This window comes from Brassica rapa, chromosome A04, assembly GCF_000309985.2.
Source record: "Brassica rapa cultivar Chiifu-401-42 chromosome A04, CAAS_Brap_v3.01, whole genome shotgun sequence".
Lineage (NCBI taxonomy): Eukaryota > Viridiplantae > Streptophyta > Magnoliopsida > Brassicales > Brassicaceae > Brassica > Brassica rapa.
In genome coordinates, this window is record NC_024798.2 from 4,505,628 (window position 1) to 4,526,080 (window position 20,453).

The 20,453-nt window shown below is 43.1% G+C and overlaps 1 protein-coding gene across 1 annotated transcript; it reads right to left on the minus strand.

Annotated features, from left to right (window-relative positions):
- LOC117133648 lies at positions 1 to 624 on the minus strand. Its single transcript, XM_033290357.1, has one exon. The coding sequence runs from the start codon at positions 622 to 624 to the stop codon at positions 1 to 3; it is 624 nt and encodes a 207-aa protein (XP_033146248.1).
- Positions 625 to 20,453: the final 19,829 nt, after the last annotated feature.

Here is a 20,453-nt window from a genome sequence, read left to right on the forward strand (position 1 = left end):
CTATGAGTGGTGATTTGACGAAGTTTGAACCTCTGATCCCAGATAAGGAGATGTCAGAGGTGGACATGAGAAGCTCCACCCTAAGCCTGCCGTCTTCGTGTCTGAGTTCCAAGCACCGTGTGTCTTGCAAGTGGTCGATCCGGCTTCCTCTGTTCTTCTCGATGATTGTCTCGGAGAGATCCGAGCACATGCAGGTGATAAGCTTGATTTCCTGTTGTTCCCTTGCACTAATGACCATTCTTTTGCTAATCTTAGTTTCTTTAGCGCAGTTTTCTCCGGTGTGATTGCTTTATCCTCAAAAATTAGAGTATTCCTTGCTGTCCAAATGGCCCAACAGATCCACGGGAGGACGTTGAAGGCGATACTTGAGGTTGGAAAGCAGATTGCTGATCGAAATTTGATTACTGCCTCTTTGAAAGTTGAGTCTACAGCTATGTGAACTTCTTGACGTAATGGAACACAACTCCAGACCTTAATCTCAAAAGGGCAAGTGAAGAAGGTATGTGTATTGGTTTCAATGTCTTGGCATCTCGGACAGGAAGCTGCTGAAAGCAATCCTCTTTTTTGCAGGTTCGCTCCTACGGAGAGGGCATTTTGCGCAATAGACCAAAGGAAAGCTCGCATTTTTGGGGAGAAACTTTCCTGCCCAAATATCTTTTATCCAATTGAATTGCTCCACCTGATTGTTCATTGATCGTTCTGGGCAGGAAGATGATGCTGTGAAGTAACCAGATTTTGTGGAGTAAACTCCTAAGGATGTTGGTTGCAAGATATAAGCATCCTCTGCTCCTTTGGCACTTTGTTGTAGACATTGGATCTGGGAAATAAACTCAGGTAACACTTTTTGAATACGAGATTTGTTTCACAATAGGTTGTCTGTTAGAAGGTCCGCCACCCTTAGATCCAAGTCTACTTCTCTAATAGAACCTACTGGTTTAACATTTTTGTCAAGTGGAATACATGAGTCTTTTCCAAAATTGCGTCGTTTGTCCATTTCCCACTGCCTTCCCCAAATTTTTTGTTAGGAGATCCCTTCCGTGTAGAATTCCTCTCCAGCTATGAGAACATGTTTGAGGAGATTCCACCTCTAGGAAGTGTTTTCCATGACAATATTTTTTTCAATACCACACATGCTAGGAGACTTCTCGGATCCTTTAAGAGATGCCACACCAATTTAGCTAGGAGAGCTTGATTAAATAGTTTAATGTCTCTCAAACCCAAACCTCCTAAAGCTTTGGGTTTAGTTAACTTATCCCAAGCCATCCAACATATCTTTTTCTTTTCATCAACACCATCCCACCAGAACCTTGTTAACACATATTATATTATTTTGCACATGCTGACAGATAGAAAAAAGCAGGACATTGTGTATGTTGGGATTGCACTGAGCACGGATTTGAGTATGGTGAAATTTCCAGCCCGAGAGAGCCTCTTCGTTGACCATCTAATTGCCTTCTGCCTGATTCTATCTACTATGGAGGTAAATAGATATTTTTTTTGCTACCAAAGTGTTCCGGAAACCCCAAATACTTTCCTAGACCTCTCTTTATTGTGATCCCCAACAATAACTTAGCTTTTTCCTTAACCTCAGGTGGAGATTTACTTGAGAAGGTAATTGAAGACTTAGCTTTGTTGATCATTTGTCCCGAGGCATATTCATACTCCTTCAGAATACTCATCAGAGCTTCCCAGTTTTTGGAGGAAGCTAAGCAGAAGAACATGGTGTCATCTGCGAAATGCAGATGACTCACTCTCGGGCTACCTCGAGCTACTCTGACTCCCTGGGGCAAACCTTTCTTCTCTTCACTCTTACACAACCCGGATATAACTTCGCTGCAGAGGATGAAGATGTACGGAGATAGAAGATATCCTTGCCTAATTCCCTGAGAAGGTATGACTTCTCCGTAGACTGAGTCATTAACTAGATAAGAATAGCTCACTGTTCTAATGCATTGCATGACCCAGTTGATTCAAATTGAGTGGAATCCTAGTCTTTCCAGTACTTTTGAAATGAAACTCTACTCAATTCTGTCATACGGCTTTGACATGTCCGTCTTTACAGCCATAGTACAGTTTTTCTCTGCCTTTGACGTCTTAAGAAAATGTAGAACCTCATGAGTGATCAAAACATTGTCAGCTATAGCCATTCCCGAGATGAAAGCTGTTTGGTTCTTAGAAACTATCGAGCCTAGGACTGTTTTTAGCCTTATAGATAGTAGTTTTGAGATTATCTTGTAGTAGATATTGCATTGGGCAATGGGTTTGTAGTCTTCTACACTTTGTGCTCCTGTGATTTTTGGAATCAATCTCACATATGTTTTATTGATTGATGGTGCGAGGCAACCTGTGGAGAAGAATAGTTGGATTTTGTTTATCACCACTGCCCAATGAACTCCCAATTGGATTGGAAAGAACTGGCCGAGAAGCCGTCTTGACCAGGAGCCTTGTCTGCATTAATAGCAAAGGTAGCCTCTTTAATCTCTTGTGGTTGCGGTAGCCTTATCAGCCATTTATTTTGACTCTCTGAGATACATGGTTAAAGTGCTTCCGCAATTGTTTGCTGCTTGTTGAAGCCCGTTGATTGGAAGAGGTTTGCATATACGCTGAAATCACTTTAGAAATTTCTTCCTCTTCATACACAGGTAATCTATCTTTGTCTGCAATCAGTGAAAATCTATTTTTTGCAGATGTGATTTTTGACACTGCATGAAAATACCCAGTGTTTGAGTCGCCAAGAGAAGCCATAACTGTCTACTTTGCTGCTTTTAGAATTCCTCTTCTGATTTGTAGAGGTGGAGTAACTTCAGGTTCAGCTCATGAATTAAAGCCTCATCAAATATTGCGTTGGACATTGCTGCCTCTAAAGGATTTTTTGCTTCCTCTAGGGCTTTTTGGTTATTTTCATTGAATTTTTTACTCTATGCGCAGATGGCCTTCCTACAGACAGAGAGTCTTTCTTCTACTGTTAAGTAAGAAGATGCCTCCTAAGTTTCTTTTATAATCTCTTTTACTTTCATGTTGTCTCTTAGATGTCTATAGTTGGACCCAATTTTGGTCAATACCAAAATTGACCACGATCAAAGGAATGGGCTGAGACAGGCCGAGTCCCACAACGAGAATCAAGCTCGAAGAAGGATTCGCAGAGATCGCATAACAAGAAGCTGAGATCGCGGAGCTACCACGGGGATCTCAGAGTCGACTTATTATAAAGGAAGAAGAAGAAACACGAAAGAGGACACGTTGAAAACCCTAGAGCGAGCTACACATTCACATCGATCTTGTTTTCTTCCCACTTTTAGATTCTCTCTTCATCGACCTCATTTGTATCACTCGATCTAGTTCAATTCATTGTATTCGATCCCAGTTGTCAATAAAGTCTATTTTCACCTACCGAAAACTACTTAACATCGTTGTGTTCTAAAGATGCCCACATCATTTGTTTTCCCTAGATCAACCCCGATCACTATCAAATACTTTGTGTAGATTTTAGGTTCTACATCTATCATATCTGAAGATACGGTGACCTTTTTTCCTTGATGTATCTAAGAACGTCAGAAGAGGCCTGTGGTCGGAGCCTTCAAACTTAAGATATGTGTTTCTGCTAGAGGAAAACTGTTCTGTCCATTCACTATTACTAATCAATCTGTCCAGTCTACACAAAACAAGGTGAGTGTGTCTCTTCCCCCTCCAAGATAGCAAACTCCATGAGAATTTTAGATCGAATAGGTCATTTTGTGATAAAAACGATCTAAAAGCACAAAAAGTTCTTTCAGCTCGTTCTGGGCGACCACATTTTTCACTATTATCCACGATCTCTTTAAAATCCCCTTTGAGGAACCAAGAACATCCAGAATCCGGCTGTAGAGCTGTGATTTCATTCCATATCTGTAGTCTTTTTGTGTGGTCTGGTTCTCCGTAGATAAATGTTGCATGGAAAGGCTTGCCTTTGTAGAAAATTATCGTGTCCATCAAGTTATTTGATAAAGATTTAACTTGGAGATCAATATCTTCTTTTCCAGGAAAGGAAGAGGCCTCCTCCTCTTGGTGTATGCGGTGGGACTGCAAAGGAGTTGTTTGTTTGAAGCCAATGAAGCTCTTTCACCACCATCTCCATGAGGAAGACAATGTCAAGATCGTTCTTCCTCTGGATCTCCCTTAGTCTCTGGAATGTTATAGGGTTCTCCAACCCACAAAAGTTCCAGCTCAGGATGACTAAGGAGCCTGATGTTCCTCCTATTTTTTTGCTTTAGAAGCCCCTGAATGTTTTTTTTTATGGTCTTTCTCCGTGGCTCCTACACATCTTCGTGGTAAGTTTTGAATCTGTGAGAGTTTCTTTTCTTTGAGCTTGCTCCATAGACGATATTGGGACTGACTTGTGGTGACTTCTTCTTTGTAGGTTTCTTTGGCTTTGCTTTAATCATATTCTGGAAAGTCAACAGAGTTTCTTCCTCCTCAGGCAAGTCTACTTGAGTTTGTGGACCCTGTGATGTGCCTTCCTTCTCAAGAGTATGACTAACCACAATTGATCTAATTCTTGCAGGTCCTACTCTTTCCTGGAGAGTCTCTTTTGGGGCCACAAAAAGGGGATCATTACTAAACATAGATTCCAAACCATCGTCCTCTTTCTCCTCCTTGCTTTTTGGACTTATCAGAATTGATGGGTCGCGAAAGAGCCAAGCACGGAGAGGATAGTCATTAGATGGTGGTGGAGTAACCGGGTTACTATCAGAAGCTCTTATCTGCAGTGGTATAAATGGCTGATTTGCTGCTTTTGCTGCTAGAATAGCAGCCTTTGTTTGCTCCATTAGATCATTTGCATCACTAAAGTGAACTCTCTGACACCTTGCTGCAGCTTCCACCCGGTCTGGACAGTTCGGGTACTGTCTAGTCACTTCATGAAGTTCCTCCATTACTGCCTCCTTTGAAAGAGACTGAGGGCCGTTTGGTCTTGCTTGCACTAAAGCTAACTGATTAGCATTGTCTGATGTAGATTCGACCTGTGCAGGTTCCTTTAAGGAGGTTGCTTCTGTTTCTCGGATATGTTTCGGTCTCCACTGCCCTTCATTTCTCCGCGGGAAGAGATCTCTGCTTCTCTGGTAAGATCTACTTGTAGGATCTCTGTTCTTTATGTATGGTGGTGACGCATACATATGAGGCTTCTCTTGTGTTGGTTTGCTTCTCCAGGATAGTTTGGAGTTTTCCACTTGATCGTCAGACCTTGCAGGTGGAGGGTTATGGGTTTGGCGAGTAGACACTCTGTCTCCAAAAGCATTCCTGTGTCTATCAACTCTCTTCTGGAAGGAGTGATGTGTAGCGTTACCAGAGGCCAAGTATTTGTTTGATTGGTAACCTCCATGGAGTTCCTTGTGGAGATTGGGTTGTATCGTTGCTCTGAGGAACTTCTATTACTGACACCCTAAGAAAATTTCCCATGTGAAGGTCTGCTGAGTCCTTCTTCTCCTATCAAGTCTTACATGAGGAAGAGTGCCTTTTCTTCTCTCATCCTTTCTGGGCAATTTTTTTCAGGTGGAGAAGCGAGTAGCATACGGAGTAGTGCAGTTCAAGTCTCTCATACTCCAAGGTAATAATGATCTCTTCTCCTAAATCGAACTCAATGATTGACTCCTTAACCAGTGGTTTTAAACCATCAATTATCACTCTGATTCTTGCTGTGGTTTTTGTGAGCTCGTGATTTTTCGAAGTGAAAAAAATTCTCTTACCACAACCTTTAAGTTAAAATGATGTATAGCTTTCCAAATAAACTACAAAAATGATAAAAGTAATTGAAAATTCTAACATGCACAGTATTAGTATCAATAAGTAAAATATTCAAAAATGCAAAAAACTACTAATAATAAGTTAATAACACACAATTAACAGTAAAATAATCATACTTGGTGAAAATAAAGATATTTAAAGTGAAAACTACTAATAATAACACACAATTAACAGTAAAATAATCATACTTGGTGAAATCTCTTTTTTATTATTTGGGAAACATTTTAAATAAATAACCTTTAGTTTATATGTTTATTACAAGTGTGCAATTTCCTATGTGGCAACTCCACAAGCTCTCTCACCTATTCTATTTAAAAACAATTTGTTAACTAGAGTAATTACACAACATGTCATTTATCAAAACATTATAATTTAACTAAACATTCGTATAGTCCCTGTAATTACTCTAGCTTTCTCTACATTTGTATCACATATGAAGTTGTTATCATTTATTTCTTTGGTATATGAGAACTGAAGTTTTTTCATTAATTTGTTTCAATACAAAAACATTACTCTTTTCTGGACATACGTATTGGTCTAATTTTTTTTATTCAAAATGAATATAGATGCCAATAAGCAACTTTCATATTAGAACAAAGAAATTTATAAAAGAAAAAAAAACTTCTCGACAAAATAACGGTCCATATTATATTCTTAGCATTTTCACCCAAAAAGATTATTACGTGATTACGTGTATATGTTTGAATCTAAAATAATTTTCTATTTCTATATCAAAGTACAAGTTGATCAACATTATTTTATGCAACATATATCATAGTTTTTTTTATACAAAGTTTTTTATACAAATTCGGGTTACATCAAAGTTTTTGTTGGTTATATGTTATCTGAAGGGGTCGTGTTTAAAATCGTACCAGCTAACAAATATTGGTTATATTTCATGAACAAAATGTAATATTTATCTATATTTTTAATTTCTGTTTCTATAATAAAAAGGGGATGATCAATCGTGCCAGTAATGACTGAATTGTATTCACTTGCCTGTAACGACTGATTTAATGTAATTAAGTTTGTTTTCTATATGTTTCCTATATTTCATCTTTTTGATTGATTTGTTTTACATGAATTTCCTATATTTTCCTCTTGATGTTTCCTGTAATATCTCTGCATTTATCTTTAAGCCATTATGATTGATTTTTTTTGTTTGAATACACATTATATTGAGGATAATCGTGCAATATTTGCTACACAAGTTCAATCTTTGAAATAATGTAATTAGTGCAAGATTGAAGAAAATTGATAAATCAGCCAAATATGGTAACAACAGATTAATTGCTCAATCACATTATACATCTTCCGTTTAATTAAGTCGTGGTAATATATTTTTATTACTATAAATATATGGCTAATACAATTCATCGACTCATATCATCATTCTTCTCTACCTCTCTCTCAAGCAAAAAATTTTCTCAAGAAAAAAAATTATCCTTACCAAAACTTTCGAGCTTGCACAAATATATGTGTTCCATGATCTCAGTATTATATTACTTATGTGTTTATTGGTGTAATTTTTTTTTGACAGCAAACATTTATAGACTCATGTAGACTCTGTAAACCAAGGTGGTAAAACTGCATCCATGTGCACGACGAAAGACGGTTGTTGCCGAGCACTCCGTGCCAAGCTATCCGCCCTTTTGTTCTCAGTCCTAGGAACATGAACGATTTCTGAGTTGACAAAACTTTGTCGCAAAATCTTGATATCTTCCAGGTAGCTTTCAAATGGTGGTCATTCTTCTGGTTCCGAAACCATCTTCACCAGTTGAGAACAATCCGTTGCAAACGTAACCTGAAATAGCCTTAAATTTCGCATACATTCCATTGCCCAAATCAATGCCTCCATCTCCGAATGAAGAGGTGAGAGGGATGCCCTTACATTTCGTGCCCCCAATAAGCCATCAAAACCTGGTAGCGTACTATGCCATCCTTGACCTGAAAAAAAGATCCTTATCTTTCCAAGAACCATCCGTGAAACACCATCTTCCTATGGTCCCTATATCAGGCCTTCCCTGTACTTCATGTACCAACCTACGATCATTAATAACTTGTGCCTCAGCCCACAGTGTTGATTCCACTTCTGCCAATCTCAGCGTGTTTCTTGGGTCAATATCTAGGTTACTGAACACTTTGTTGTTCCGACCCTTCCAAATATACCATAATATCCATGCAAACTGATGATTTTCCATTTTTGGATTAATTCTCCAAAATAGATGGTCCATATTAGCAAAAAGAGAGCGAATTGGGAAGATGTTTCGATTTGATGGGATCTTGGATAGTGCCCACACTTGACGTGCTGGAGGACATTCAAAGAACACATGGTTTATTGATTCATCCGGAGCTCCGCACCTGGCACAGCATGTGTCTCCTTGTATCCCTCGTGCTTTTAGTGTTTTCGTCACCGCTATACAACCAGACAACAACTGCCATAGAAAATGTTTTAGCTTCAGAGGGCACCTCACCTTCCAACAGTATGCCTTGAGGATATCCACATTAGGGCCATAAAAATCAGGTGGCTTCTCCTTGTCAGGATAAATCCTTTCTACATGATATCCTGATTGTACCATATATTTTCCATTTTTTGTGAAATGCCATCCATTCTTATCTGCCAACTGATTTCTACACAACGGTATACTCTCAATTATTTTTGCATCTTGTGGATCCACTAAGTTCCTAATTGCCTGTATATTCCATGTGCGTGATTCATGATTAATGAGATAATCTACAGTGAGGTCCGGGTAACTATTATAAAGGTTTTTGTTCAGGTCTCGGGCGAGTGGATGGGAGGCAAGGGTCATTCCATACTGAAATAAATGATCATGTTCCAACCCTTTTAATTACTCTTTTATAAACCAGAAATCTAGCAGAAATAATACTCCTCCAGCCATATGACGGAGAGTATGAGCGAATCGGTTCCAGGGGTGAAGAATTCCTGTAATACCGTCCTTTGAAGACTCGAGAAAAAAGAGAATTTGGCTTCTCGATCAGCCGCCACAACTGTTTCCCAAGCATTGCCGTATTAAGATCAGTCAAATCCTTAAAACCCAGCCCACCATTATATTTATGGGCACACACTTTGTTGGGGTCAAAACGGTTACGACGGAATTACCACCCAAAAATCCTCGGAGATCGTATTTTCGAAAGAGTTAGTAAAAGAAGGGATGTAATTTTCGTAAAAATAACTTATACGAGATTTTTACGAAGAAGTATCCTTTGGGATTCAAACCAAACGATCGTCCCGCTCGGTCGCTACGTAGCGACCGAGCTCGATCCAAAGCTCGGTCGCTACGTAGCGACCGAGCGATCGTCCCGCTCGGTCGCTACGTAGCGACCGAGCTCGAGCCAAAGCTCGGTCGCTACGTAGCGACCGAGCGCTCGTCCCGCTCGGTCGCTACGTAGCGACCGAACTCGAGCCAAAGCTCGGTCGCTACGTAGCGATCGTCCCGCTCGGTCGCTACGTAGCGATCGTCCCGCTCGGTCGCTACGTAGCGACCGAGCTCGAGCCAAAGCTCGGTCGCTACCTAGCGACCGAGCTCAAGCCAAAGCTCGGTCGCTACGTAGCGACTGAGCGATCGTCCCGCTCGGTCGCTACGTAACGACCGAGCTCAGCCAAGCTCGGTCGCTACGTAGCGACCGAGCGATCGTCCCGCTCGGTCGCTGTGTAGCGATTGAACCTTTCCGAACATCGATATGACACCAGTCCTTGCATCCTCGTCAAACCTTCGAATGCTATCTCCCGAAGACCGTAGCAAGCTCAGTCCATGTTTCCCGCTATTCTAATTCATCGATCAAACTTCGCAGATTAGAAACCGCGGAAAACTCGTAGTAAACGTGTCGAGTCGGAAGACGGCCCAAAGGGACCTAAAACACGACTCGAGGCCCATCCTATGATTTTTCCTAACCAAAAGCCCGTGAACCACAGCATGGTTCACGCTTGGCCCACGAGGAAGGATAAATGTCAAGTTTCCGCGGATAAATACGGAAGTTTTGAAGATAATTGTGAAGATCGGGAAAAATGGAATATCTCCATTTTTATGCTATGACGGCTTAAGGGCAGAAGAGTAAAAGCGTAAACCGACCTTGGAGCTAGTATATAAGGAGTCCTAGGCGAGGAGCAGAAGGAGGACTTTTTCAGAGCAAACTTAGCACTTAGAGCGATTTAGGCAATTTTACGTTTTTGTTATTTCGAGCTGCGACTTAATTAGGTTTAGCCGTCTTAGGGTTGCTAGAACTAGGAATCTCGCCGACAGCTCTCGAGCCCAGGCTTATACCTTGTTGTAACGCTCATACGCAGATTCGGAATAAGATCTACTTTGCTCTCTTTTTCGATTTCTTATTTTTATCGTTGTCATTCTCGTGTTCTGATTACTTGACGTGTGGTAATTAACAGATATCCGGGTCCTCTGGGAAGTTAGGGTTTTCCTAGTTTCCTTATTTAAACGGAAATCGACAGTGCAAATTTCGGTTCCCACAGTTTGGCGCTAGAAGGAGGGGGCCTTACGGATCAATCTAACCCGCAAAAGCCACACACAGTCAGACATGTCAACCAACGACGCGGATAACGTGCAAACTCCCCTTAACGGAGGCAGCGGCACCGATCTCCACACTCCGGTAGCGGACGTATCTGCGGCCAACGCGCAAGCCAACGCCGCGACGCTCGAGGAGTTTAAAAAGATGTTCGCCACCTATGAAAAAAGGTCGGAAGAACAAGATAAGCTCGTGAATACCTTGACCAAACAGGTTGAAACCTTAACGGCAAGGACCCAAGCTATCCGTCCCCGCGGAACCACCAAAATCCGCGGGAAGAGGCTCGACTTCGCCACCCCACTCGATAGAGCAGGAGTCGCGCGGTAACGACCTTCCGGACAAAACCCCAGCGAGAAATCTCCCATCGAAAAGGGGAACTCTGAAAGTCTTCCGCTCCCTGCAAAGGACTCGGAGGATAACGAAGCCGAACACATTGACCTGGATCCTAGCGATGTCTCCAACGACACCGACGAGGATGTCGACAGACATCCAAGAAGGACCAGAAGCCGATCCAATCGGGAAGGCTCACCATTCGAAAAACCAATGACGGAAGAAGAAGAAGTCGCCTATTGGAACGAACAAGAGGAGCTGGCCGAAAGGCAAACCGAGCTCACTCGCAGTAAGCGCCGACAGGCTCGGAAATCCACTGACGAGACATCGGATATCCGCGATCTTCGCGACTACATCACTAAGACTGCGGCAGAAGTGAGAGCCGTAAAGTCTCAAATCCATCATGCTACTAGTGCTGCCCCCGAGATCGATCGACTACTGGAAGGAGCTCGAAAGACCCCCTTTACCAGTCGTATTTTGGACATGAGGGTGTCCGATCCGGGAAAGATCAAAGTACCAAAGTACGATGGTACGGCCGATCCAAAAGCGCACCTTCAGGCTTTCCACATCGCGATGGGAAGAGCAAGACTGAAGGACGGCGAAAAGGATGCCAGCTATTGTTGCCTGTTCGTCGAAAATCTTGAAGTAGCAGCGCTCGAATGGTTCGCACGCCTTCGTCGCAACACCATAGGGAGTTTTCGACAGCTCGCCTCGGAATTCCTCAAACAGTACTCTGTATTCATTGACAGGGAAACCTCCGATGTTGACCTCTGGAGTCTCTCCCAGAGGGAAGACGAACCCCTCCGCGAGTTTATCAGTCGGTTCAAGCTGATAATGTCCAGGGTCAGCGGGATAAGCGACAAAGTGGCCATCGACGCGCTGAGAAAGACGCTCTGGTACAAGTCGAAATTCAGAAAATGGATAACTCTCGACAAACCGCGAACGATCCAGGACGCCCTCCACAAAGCAACGGACTACATCATAGTCGAGGAAGAAACTAAAGTCTTATCGCAAAAACATAAGCCGGCAAGACCATCCTCGAAAGACGCAGATCCGAAGGGGAAAAAGAAGAGCTCTCGTAACGACAAGTACGTCCATCACGAGGGGGAAGATCTCCAAGGAGCGCATAACTATGCGATCAATTCGGATCAAGGCCGGACCACGGGCAACACATGGACTCGCAATCAAGGGTATGACGAGAACACCTTCTGCGAGTTCCACCAATCCCGAGGACACTCCACGACTAATTGCAAAGTCTTAGGAGCAAGACTGGCCGCGAAGCTACTCGCTGGAGAGCTTTCGGAAGTAACTAGCGTCAAGGATCTCATCCTCGATTCTGATCGGCCTCCAAAGACGGACAGAAATCCGCCCGCTGAAAAATCTCCTCAACGAAACCAACCTGGGGATAAACGCGGTAGGAGGCCGGATGACAAAGGGAACGATAACAATCGTCGCAGAGTCAATATGATCATCGGAGGATCTCAATACTGCGACGATACCGTGTCGGCCATCAAGGCTTACCAACGGAAGGCAGAATCAAGCGCAAATTGGCCTACATGGTCTCCTCCTCAAGACGGCCAAAGTTGCTCGATCACCTTCAAGGAGGAAGAAGCCGGCGGTATCGACCAACCTCACTGCGACCCGCTCGTCATAGATCTCGTCATACGAGATTTAGAAGTCGGAAGGGTACTCGTCGATACGGGAAGCACGGTCAACGTAATCTTCCGCGACACTCTCAAGCGGATGAGTATCGAACTCGGAGAGGTAATTCCGACGCCAAAACCACTCACGGGTTTTTCAGGCGAAGTGTCGATGACTCTCGGATCAATCCAATTGCCAGTCATGGCCAAGGAGATCACGAAAATCGTCGAATTCGCGGTAGTCGACCATCCCGCTATCTACAACGTGATCATGGGAACCCCATGGCTCAACGCCATGCAGGCAGTTCCGTCAACTTACCACTTGGGTCTCAAGTTCCCAACGCCGAGCGGAGTCGCGGCCATCTGGGGATGCCAAAAACAGTCGCGACTATGCTTCCTCGCGGAGCATAAGTTAAGGCAAATCACGGCTTCTGCAAACGGCAAACGCGCGAAGATAGATCGATCTTCGGCCAAAAGCGCCCCGCCCGAGGACGAAGTAAAATCGTCTGTCAACCCAAACGCATCGGACGTCGAAGCTCGACATAAATCCGAAGCCCACGCGACAACTCAACCGGAACATCCGGAAAATAGCGTCGACCCAGCCACGATCGACATGGTCAAGGCGGACATCGCGACATCAACCGCCGAGTAAGAACACTCGTGGCATGAAACAGAACTACGAGATGGCTTGATCCTCGAAAGGGGTACGTAGGCAGCTTGTCAAAAGACGAGTTCAGCTATCCCCCTCTCTAAAAGGGGGGGGGGGAGTGGGTGCGTATACTCGTATACTCCCACAATCGCCATTATTGTAATCGAGTTTTTAGAAACATCAAAAATTTTACAATATACACTGTCTTTTTATCGAAAACGCTTACGCTTCAGTTTACGCTCGTCTGCGGCCTCATCCGGCCCAAAAATCGTAAAGATTATCACCTTTCAAACACGCAAAAATACACGTATAATCCTCGAAATAACTGCGAGACGTCGCAAAAAGTTAAAATTCGAGGACAATGCTAACAAATTGTCCGAACGCGACCACCAAAAACCTTACACCCCGTTCGTCGATTGGCCCCGACGAACACGCCAGCCGTCTTAAACAAACGCAATCCGATCACTCTTTTGATCTTTAAAAACGTCTAGCACAAGGTCAAAAGCGCGCTACAACAAAAATCCAAAATTTTGGTTTAGCACTTCCAGTTGATTCTGAGAAGATGCTCGATTCGTACCATACAAGTCATATAAGCCGAGAACATATCGCGAACTTTAAACCGGTGCGAGTCAGGAAGAAATCGCAACAGGAAAAACGATAGCCGGCTAGTCACCGCACAAACCTTAACCGAAAGTAAACCTAGGTCTTGCCCTAAACCCAACGCTCTGGTCTCAAATATCTCAAGGCATGATATCTAAAAGATACGAGATCATAAACCATGCCTCTCCGTTCGTATCTCAATGTTCTCGAAAATCGTAAAGACAGATAAATTTTTACGAAAATCACGAACGAACCAACAGATTGAACGTCTAATTAGAACTACATACGAGACGACAACTCGTATTTACTTCAACCCTACTCAGGAAAAACTCGAAACAAAACATTTATCATATAAATAAACCGCGTAAAGCGGCAAGGGATTCAAAGCCACCAACGGCCAGTCCCGGAAATACAAATACGGCCATCTAGGCCTAAACGAAATCCAAATTCAAAGGGCCACATTCGGCCGAAAACAAGGATAACTGATCCATCCCTCATAATCCAAAGTCAAAGTCCCCGGACAACGAAGCACCAAACGCATCCGCAGGACGATCCACTTCCTCGCCACCATCGTGAAAATCGATCGGGACCTCCTCGGTATCAGGAGAAACCGGGATGGAATCCCAGAACCCTTGAATCCTCTCGTCGATCGGAGGGATAAGCGCCTCAGCGTGGGCACGGTCACTCATCCCACTCTTCATCAAGCTCATTTCCTCTTCAAACACATAGTGGTCGGCTTGCGTCCTCCAAAGACTTCCGAACGAACCGCGGCACTCGCGAAAGTCGCCCACCGAGGTAAAGGCATTCTTAAGGTTCCCGTACTCAACCTGGAACTGAGATGCACGAGTCTTCATCACCTCGACGATTTCTCTTTTGCCTTTCCTCTCCGCTTTACGAACAGCCCGCGCATGATCACGAGTAAGCTGCGCCTCTCGCTCCAGCATCTCGCCTTGCACGCGAGCGAGATCCCGCTCCGCTTTCTCCGCCTTGAAGCGGTAGACCATGGCTTCTCTATGACCCGCCTCGATGGCCGAGCCCAGCAAGCTCAGGCCCTGCAAAATCGATGGGCGTGTTACAAATCCATACATAGGATAATCACCAAAAATTCCCAAAAAAAAACTAACCCCATTGATGATGCGAGATCCTTCCGCAACGACTCTCGGCCTCGCCGATTCTTTCGTAGGAGGAGGAGCATCGAAACCCGATGGCAGCCCAGCAAAGAAATCATCGAAATCCGGAATGGGGGCCTCGCTCGAACCGCTTCCGTCGCCGTAAGCAAGGTTCGGATCCCATCCTAGAAGCATAGAGTCGTCCATCGAAAACTCTATGTCGCCAAGATCGACATCTTTTCCCTTCCAAGAGCTCGACTCCGGCGCAGCTGTCGGAGCTTCGACGGGATTCTGGTCGTCGGGTTCGGAGTCGCTTCCCGTATCCGCGTCCAAAGCTGGACCGGGTTGCGCAAATTTCAGTGCCTTCCGAACCCTTCTCGGCGTGAAGAAGTCCAGAAGAAGGGACCATTCCTGAGAAGATCCCTCACCGCAATAATGTCCTCAGGGAACGGAGCAAGAGGATTGATGAAGGGACGATTGTTCGGCAACCTCCGGAACAGTGGAATGCAACTCTCTTCGACGGACGCAGCGTCCAAACGAACAAAGAAAAAGAACTTCTTCCACGAGTTGAAGTTCGAAATGAACTTCTTAACCACTGACATAAAATTCCGAGGGACAAACCTATGCTTATCCGTATCCGAGACAAGTTGAAGCCTCAAAAGCGCTTCATAATGATCAACGGAAAGAGAAAGGCCATGCTCATAGCTTAGGATCAAGATCCCAATAAGGTGCTGAATGGCAAGGGGTGTCAACTGACTTATCGCAACTTCGAAGCGGTCCAACACTCGGACGAGAATTTTGGGTATAGGGAACCAGAGGCGACAACGCACTATAAACGCCTCATAACAAGTAAAGTAACCCTCCGGGGGGTTGTTAGCACATTCCCCGCGGCAGGGAACCCGGAACTCCACGGCATCCGGGATGTGGTAGAACGACCGCATCGTCGCGAGAAACTCGTCAGTAGTCCTGCTTGCATCCTCTTCCTCGACTCCACGATGGACCAGGACCGGGAATGGCTTCTCCTTGGGAGGGGTCAACGAGCCATAATGAGCAACCCACCATGCCTCGTTCTTGGCAGGATGCACCGAGTGAGGCACGAACTCCATCTTCGGAACGACGAGCTCTTCGTAAGGACTCGCGGACGAAGACCCTTTTTTCGCAATCTTTTTCTTGCTCGACATATTTACACTTCTCTTAAGGGAATAGAGGAAAAGGGTGGAGAGAAAGATAAAAAGTTTTTTTTGAAAGATCTTAGAGAAAAACAAGAAGGTGAAAAAATTATGGAACAAGTTACCTCTCTTCTTATAAGACATGAGGATTTACTATTCAAGCTCTGACTTTCAGATATTAATTCCATCCATCACGCCCAATGTTCGAAAACTCGCTAGGCGCTACGCGTGCGGCTGGGTAGGGCCTAGCGCTGAATCAATTAATCGGAGACTATACGGGGATTAATCGGGGAGTAATTTTATGGAATTTATATATATTTTAGGTGTTATATAATTAATATGTGTACGAAAACGGATAAAGACACCTAGGCTAGTCGTAATGTACCTTTCATACATTATCACAGGCCAGGGTTCGAGCAGTAGATTGCTCATTTTGTCATTTTTTTTAATTTTTAGGTTTAATGAACCCGAAAAGACAAAAATATCCCTGTCTTCAACCTACATCTCTGCGATTTTTTTACAGAGCAACAGCTGCCATTATTTTTCTTTTGCGATTTCATTGTTTAATCTTGTTAATCTTCAAGATTTTAATCACAAAAGAACAAATCTAAGAGGTATATGTCATTTGGAACATAAAACATACAAAAACGATAATATTTTAAAATTTTCCGATTAATGCTCCGATTAACATCAAATCGCGACGGTGGTCCTCCGAATCACGCATTTCCGCCGATTAACCGGCCGCGGAAGCCGCGTTTTCGAACAGGGATCACGCCTAACTTGCCAAACATGCCTAACCGCACGCTAGGATCCCCCGATGCATAATCCTAACGGGCTGGGGGGCTAACTGTTGGGGTCAAAAACGGTTACGACGGAATTACCACCCGAAAATCCTCGGAGATCGTATTTCCGAAAGAGTTAGTAAAAGAAGGGATGTAATTTTCGTAAAAATAACTTATACGAGATTTTTACGAAGAAGTATCCTTTGGGATTCAAACCAAACGATCGTCCCGCTCGGTCGCTACGTAGCGACCGAGCTCGAGCCAAAGCTCGGTCGCTACGTAGCGACCGAGCTCGAGCCAAAGCTCGGTCGCTACGTAGCGACCAAGCGATCGTCCCGCTCGGTCGGTACGTAGCGACCGAGCGATCGTCCCGCTCGGTCGCTACGTAGCGACCGGGCTCGAGCCAAAGTTCGGTCGCTGTGTAGCGATTGAACCTTTCCAAACATCGATATGACACCAGTCCTTGCATCCTCGTCAAACCTTCGAATGCTATCTCCCGAAGACCGTAGCAAGCTCAGTCCATGTTTCCCGCTATTCTAATTCATCGATCAAACTTCGCGGATTAGAAACTGCGGAAAACTCGTAGTAAACGTGTCGAGTCGGAAGACGGCCCAAAGGGACCTAAAACACGACTCGAGGCCCATCCTACGATTTTTCCTAACCAAAAGCCCGTGAACCACAGCATGGTTCACGCTTGGCCCACGAGGAAGGATAAATGTCAAGTTTCCGCGGATAAATACGGAAGTTTTGAAGATAATTGTGAAGATCGGGAAAAATTGAATATCTCCATTTTTATGCTATGACGGCTTAAGGGCAGAAGAGTAAAAGCGTAAACTGACCTTGGAGCTAGTATATAAGGAGTCCTAGGCGAGGAGCAGAAGGAGGACTTTTTCAGAGCAAACTTAGCACTTAGAGCGATTTAGGCAATTTTCCGTTTTTGTTATTTCGAGCTGCGACTCAATTAGGTTTAGCCGTCTTAGGGTTGCTAGAACTAGGAATCTCGCCGACAGCTCTCGAGCCCAGGCTTATACCTTGTTGTAACGCTCATACGCAGATTCGGAATAAGATCTACTTTGCTCTCTTTTTCGATTTCTTATTTTTATCGTTGTCATTCTCGTGTTCTGATTGCTTGATGTGTGGTAATTAACAGATATCCGGGTCCTCTGGGAAGTTAGGGTTTTCCTAGTTTCCTTATTTAAACGGAAATCGACAGTGCGAATTTCGGTTCCCACACACTTTATCCCATGATTTCCAATGCATACCTCTTGTGTTGCCTCCTAGACTCCACCAAAATTGGGCGACTGCACCTGTGAACTTCTTCACTGTAGCTTTCGGCAACCGGTAGACAGACATCACATGGTTTGGCAAAGCCGTAATCACTGATTTAATAATCACCTCTTTTCCACCTTTGGTAAAAAAGCGAAAGGTCCATCCATTAACCCTCCTATTCAGCCGTTCTTGTACGAAGCCAAACACTTGTACCTTAGAACCAGCTAGACTTTCCGACAGTCCTAAATAAGATCCCATTCCATCTAGATTCTGAACTCCCAAAATATCCCTCAATTCTTGACGGCTAGCCTCTTCAATTTTATGTCCAAATTGAATGGAGGATTTCTGAAAATTAATTTGTTGCCCTGAGACAGTTTCGTATTCCTTTAGAATCCTGAGAATAGTCTGACACTCTTCCTTTTTTGCCTTACAGAAAAACAAACTATCATTTGCAAATAACAGATGAGAGATTGCAGAGCAAGCTCTTGCCACTTTCATACCAGTTAATTGTTTCATCCGCTCTGCCTTTTTAATATTTGAGATTAATGCCTCCGTACACATAATAAATAAATAAGGGGATAAGGGATCCCCTTGCCGTAAACCTCGCTGGGGGTTATAAGACCCCGAGGTTGCTCATTAATAAGAACCCTGTATTGGACTGAGGAGATACATTCTCGCATTAATTTGATCCAGTGAGAATCAAAACCCATTTTGTGAAGGAGCCGCAATGAAATTCCACTCTATCCGATTATAAGCCTTGCTCATATCTGTTTTTATTACCATAAAATTATTCTGACAAGACTTATTGGCTCTCAAACCATGAAACATTTCCTGTGCAATAAGAATATTATCCGAAATTAGCCTTCCTGCCACAAAAGCCGATTGTGTTTCCGAAATTAACCTGGGAAGACAACTTTTCAATCTTTGACACAAAACTTTCGATATGATCTTGTATCCAACATTACAAAGACTTATCGGCCTTAGTTCCGTCATCCTTGTCGGCCTCTCCACTTTTGGTATCATACAAATATTAGTTAAATTTATCCTTGGATCCAGATCGCCTATAATCAAAAAATTATTCACCAGCTCCACCACATCTGTTTTAATAACATGCCAAGAATGTTGAAAAAAGAGAGCCGTCATCCCACCCGGCCCTGGTGCTTTTTCCGGATGCATCATAAATAGTGCTTGTCTGACTTCTTCCTCTGTTGCTAACCGTAGTAGCATTTGATTCATCTGTGGAGAAATTGTTGGTCCTATCTCTTCCAGAAAGCTATCAAACTCAGTAGGATTAGTAGAATGAAACAAACCCTCAAAATAATTTACCGCCACGCTTTCAACACCATTCTCATATGTAATCCATTTACCCATATCATCATGAAGGCCAACTATTTTATTTCGAATGCGTCGTTGCTTTGTCAAAGCATGATAAAAATTGTGTTAAGATCCCCAGATGAATGCCACATATTCCGACTCTTCTGATGCCAAAACTCTTCCTCATCCTTATAGGCCTCTTATAATTTCTTGGAAATCTCAATGATATCCTCTTGTAATCTGTTGTTATCTGTTTGTACCTCTTCCAAAGCTTGTTGAAGATTATGTATTTTTCCTTTCCATATGGTTGATTCTCCTTCCGCCAAGAGGAGATCTCATGACGACAATTACTAATTTTAGTAATAAAATCCTCTGATTGACCTGTCCTGGATTCTATCTAGCTCGATACGATTGACTCCATTAGCCCCTCTTGGCCTAACCACCTTTTATCAAACCTAAATTGTCCCCTTCTTCTCTTTGATGGTTTGTCTTCCAAAAAAGCAATCACAAGACGATGATCCGATCCCACCATCCTCAAGTATTCTGTATGAGAAACTGGAAACAGTGTGTGCCATTCCTCGTTCGCTAAGGCTCTATCCGGTCTACATCTGACCATCACCGCTCATTTCCCTTTGCCTCTCCTTTCCTTATTGGTGTAATTTAAGTATATTTTATTTTATATTATATTATATCCAAATTGTGTAATATATTGTCCTAATTTGTAATAAACAAATTGTTGGATCTTACAAAATTTTTCTTTTATTTTAAGGTCGACTGAAGTACGTAACCAACATTGATGGTAAGTAGGTATGTTTAATTTCATTTTAAGGTCGACTAAAGTACGTGACCAATAATTTTTGAACCCAAAGATGTTCCAGAAATCAATGCTTTCAGAAAGAGGTATATTCCATGAGTTCATTTTGTGAATTTGGTAAGTAGGTATGTTTAGTTTGTTAAACTAATTCTTAATTTTTTCTTGGTATAGAATTGTAAACCAGGAGTTTTGAAGATCTTTTTCGTGTTACTTTTCTTTTTTCAGATTTTTTGTTTTTGTAATTTGGGACCGTTAGTACTTTGTTTTTTTCACCTACGTTTCTTCTAATATTATAATCATAATTTTATTATGACAGGAATAATTCTATTTTTTATGTTTTGTTTTGTCTTAAATTTATAATAAATTAATATAAGTTATTGGTTACTATTGTACATTTGTTCCCTTACAATATATCTAATTTACACATAACCAATTGCACAATTTAAAAAAAATAATAATT

Excerpts from the sequence above, each read along its gene's own strand:
- LOC117133648 (XM_033290357.1), bottom strand. The coding sequence starts at position 624 with ATGCGAGCTTTCCTTTGGTCTATTGCGCAAAATGCCCTCTCCGTAGGA.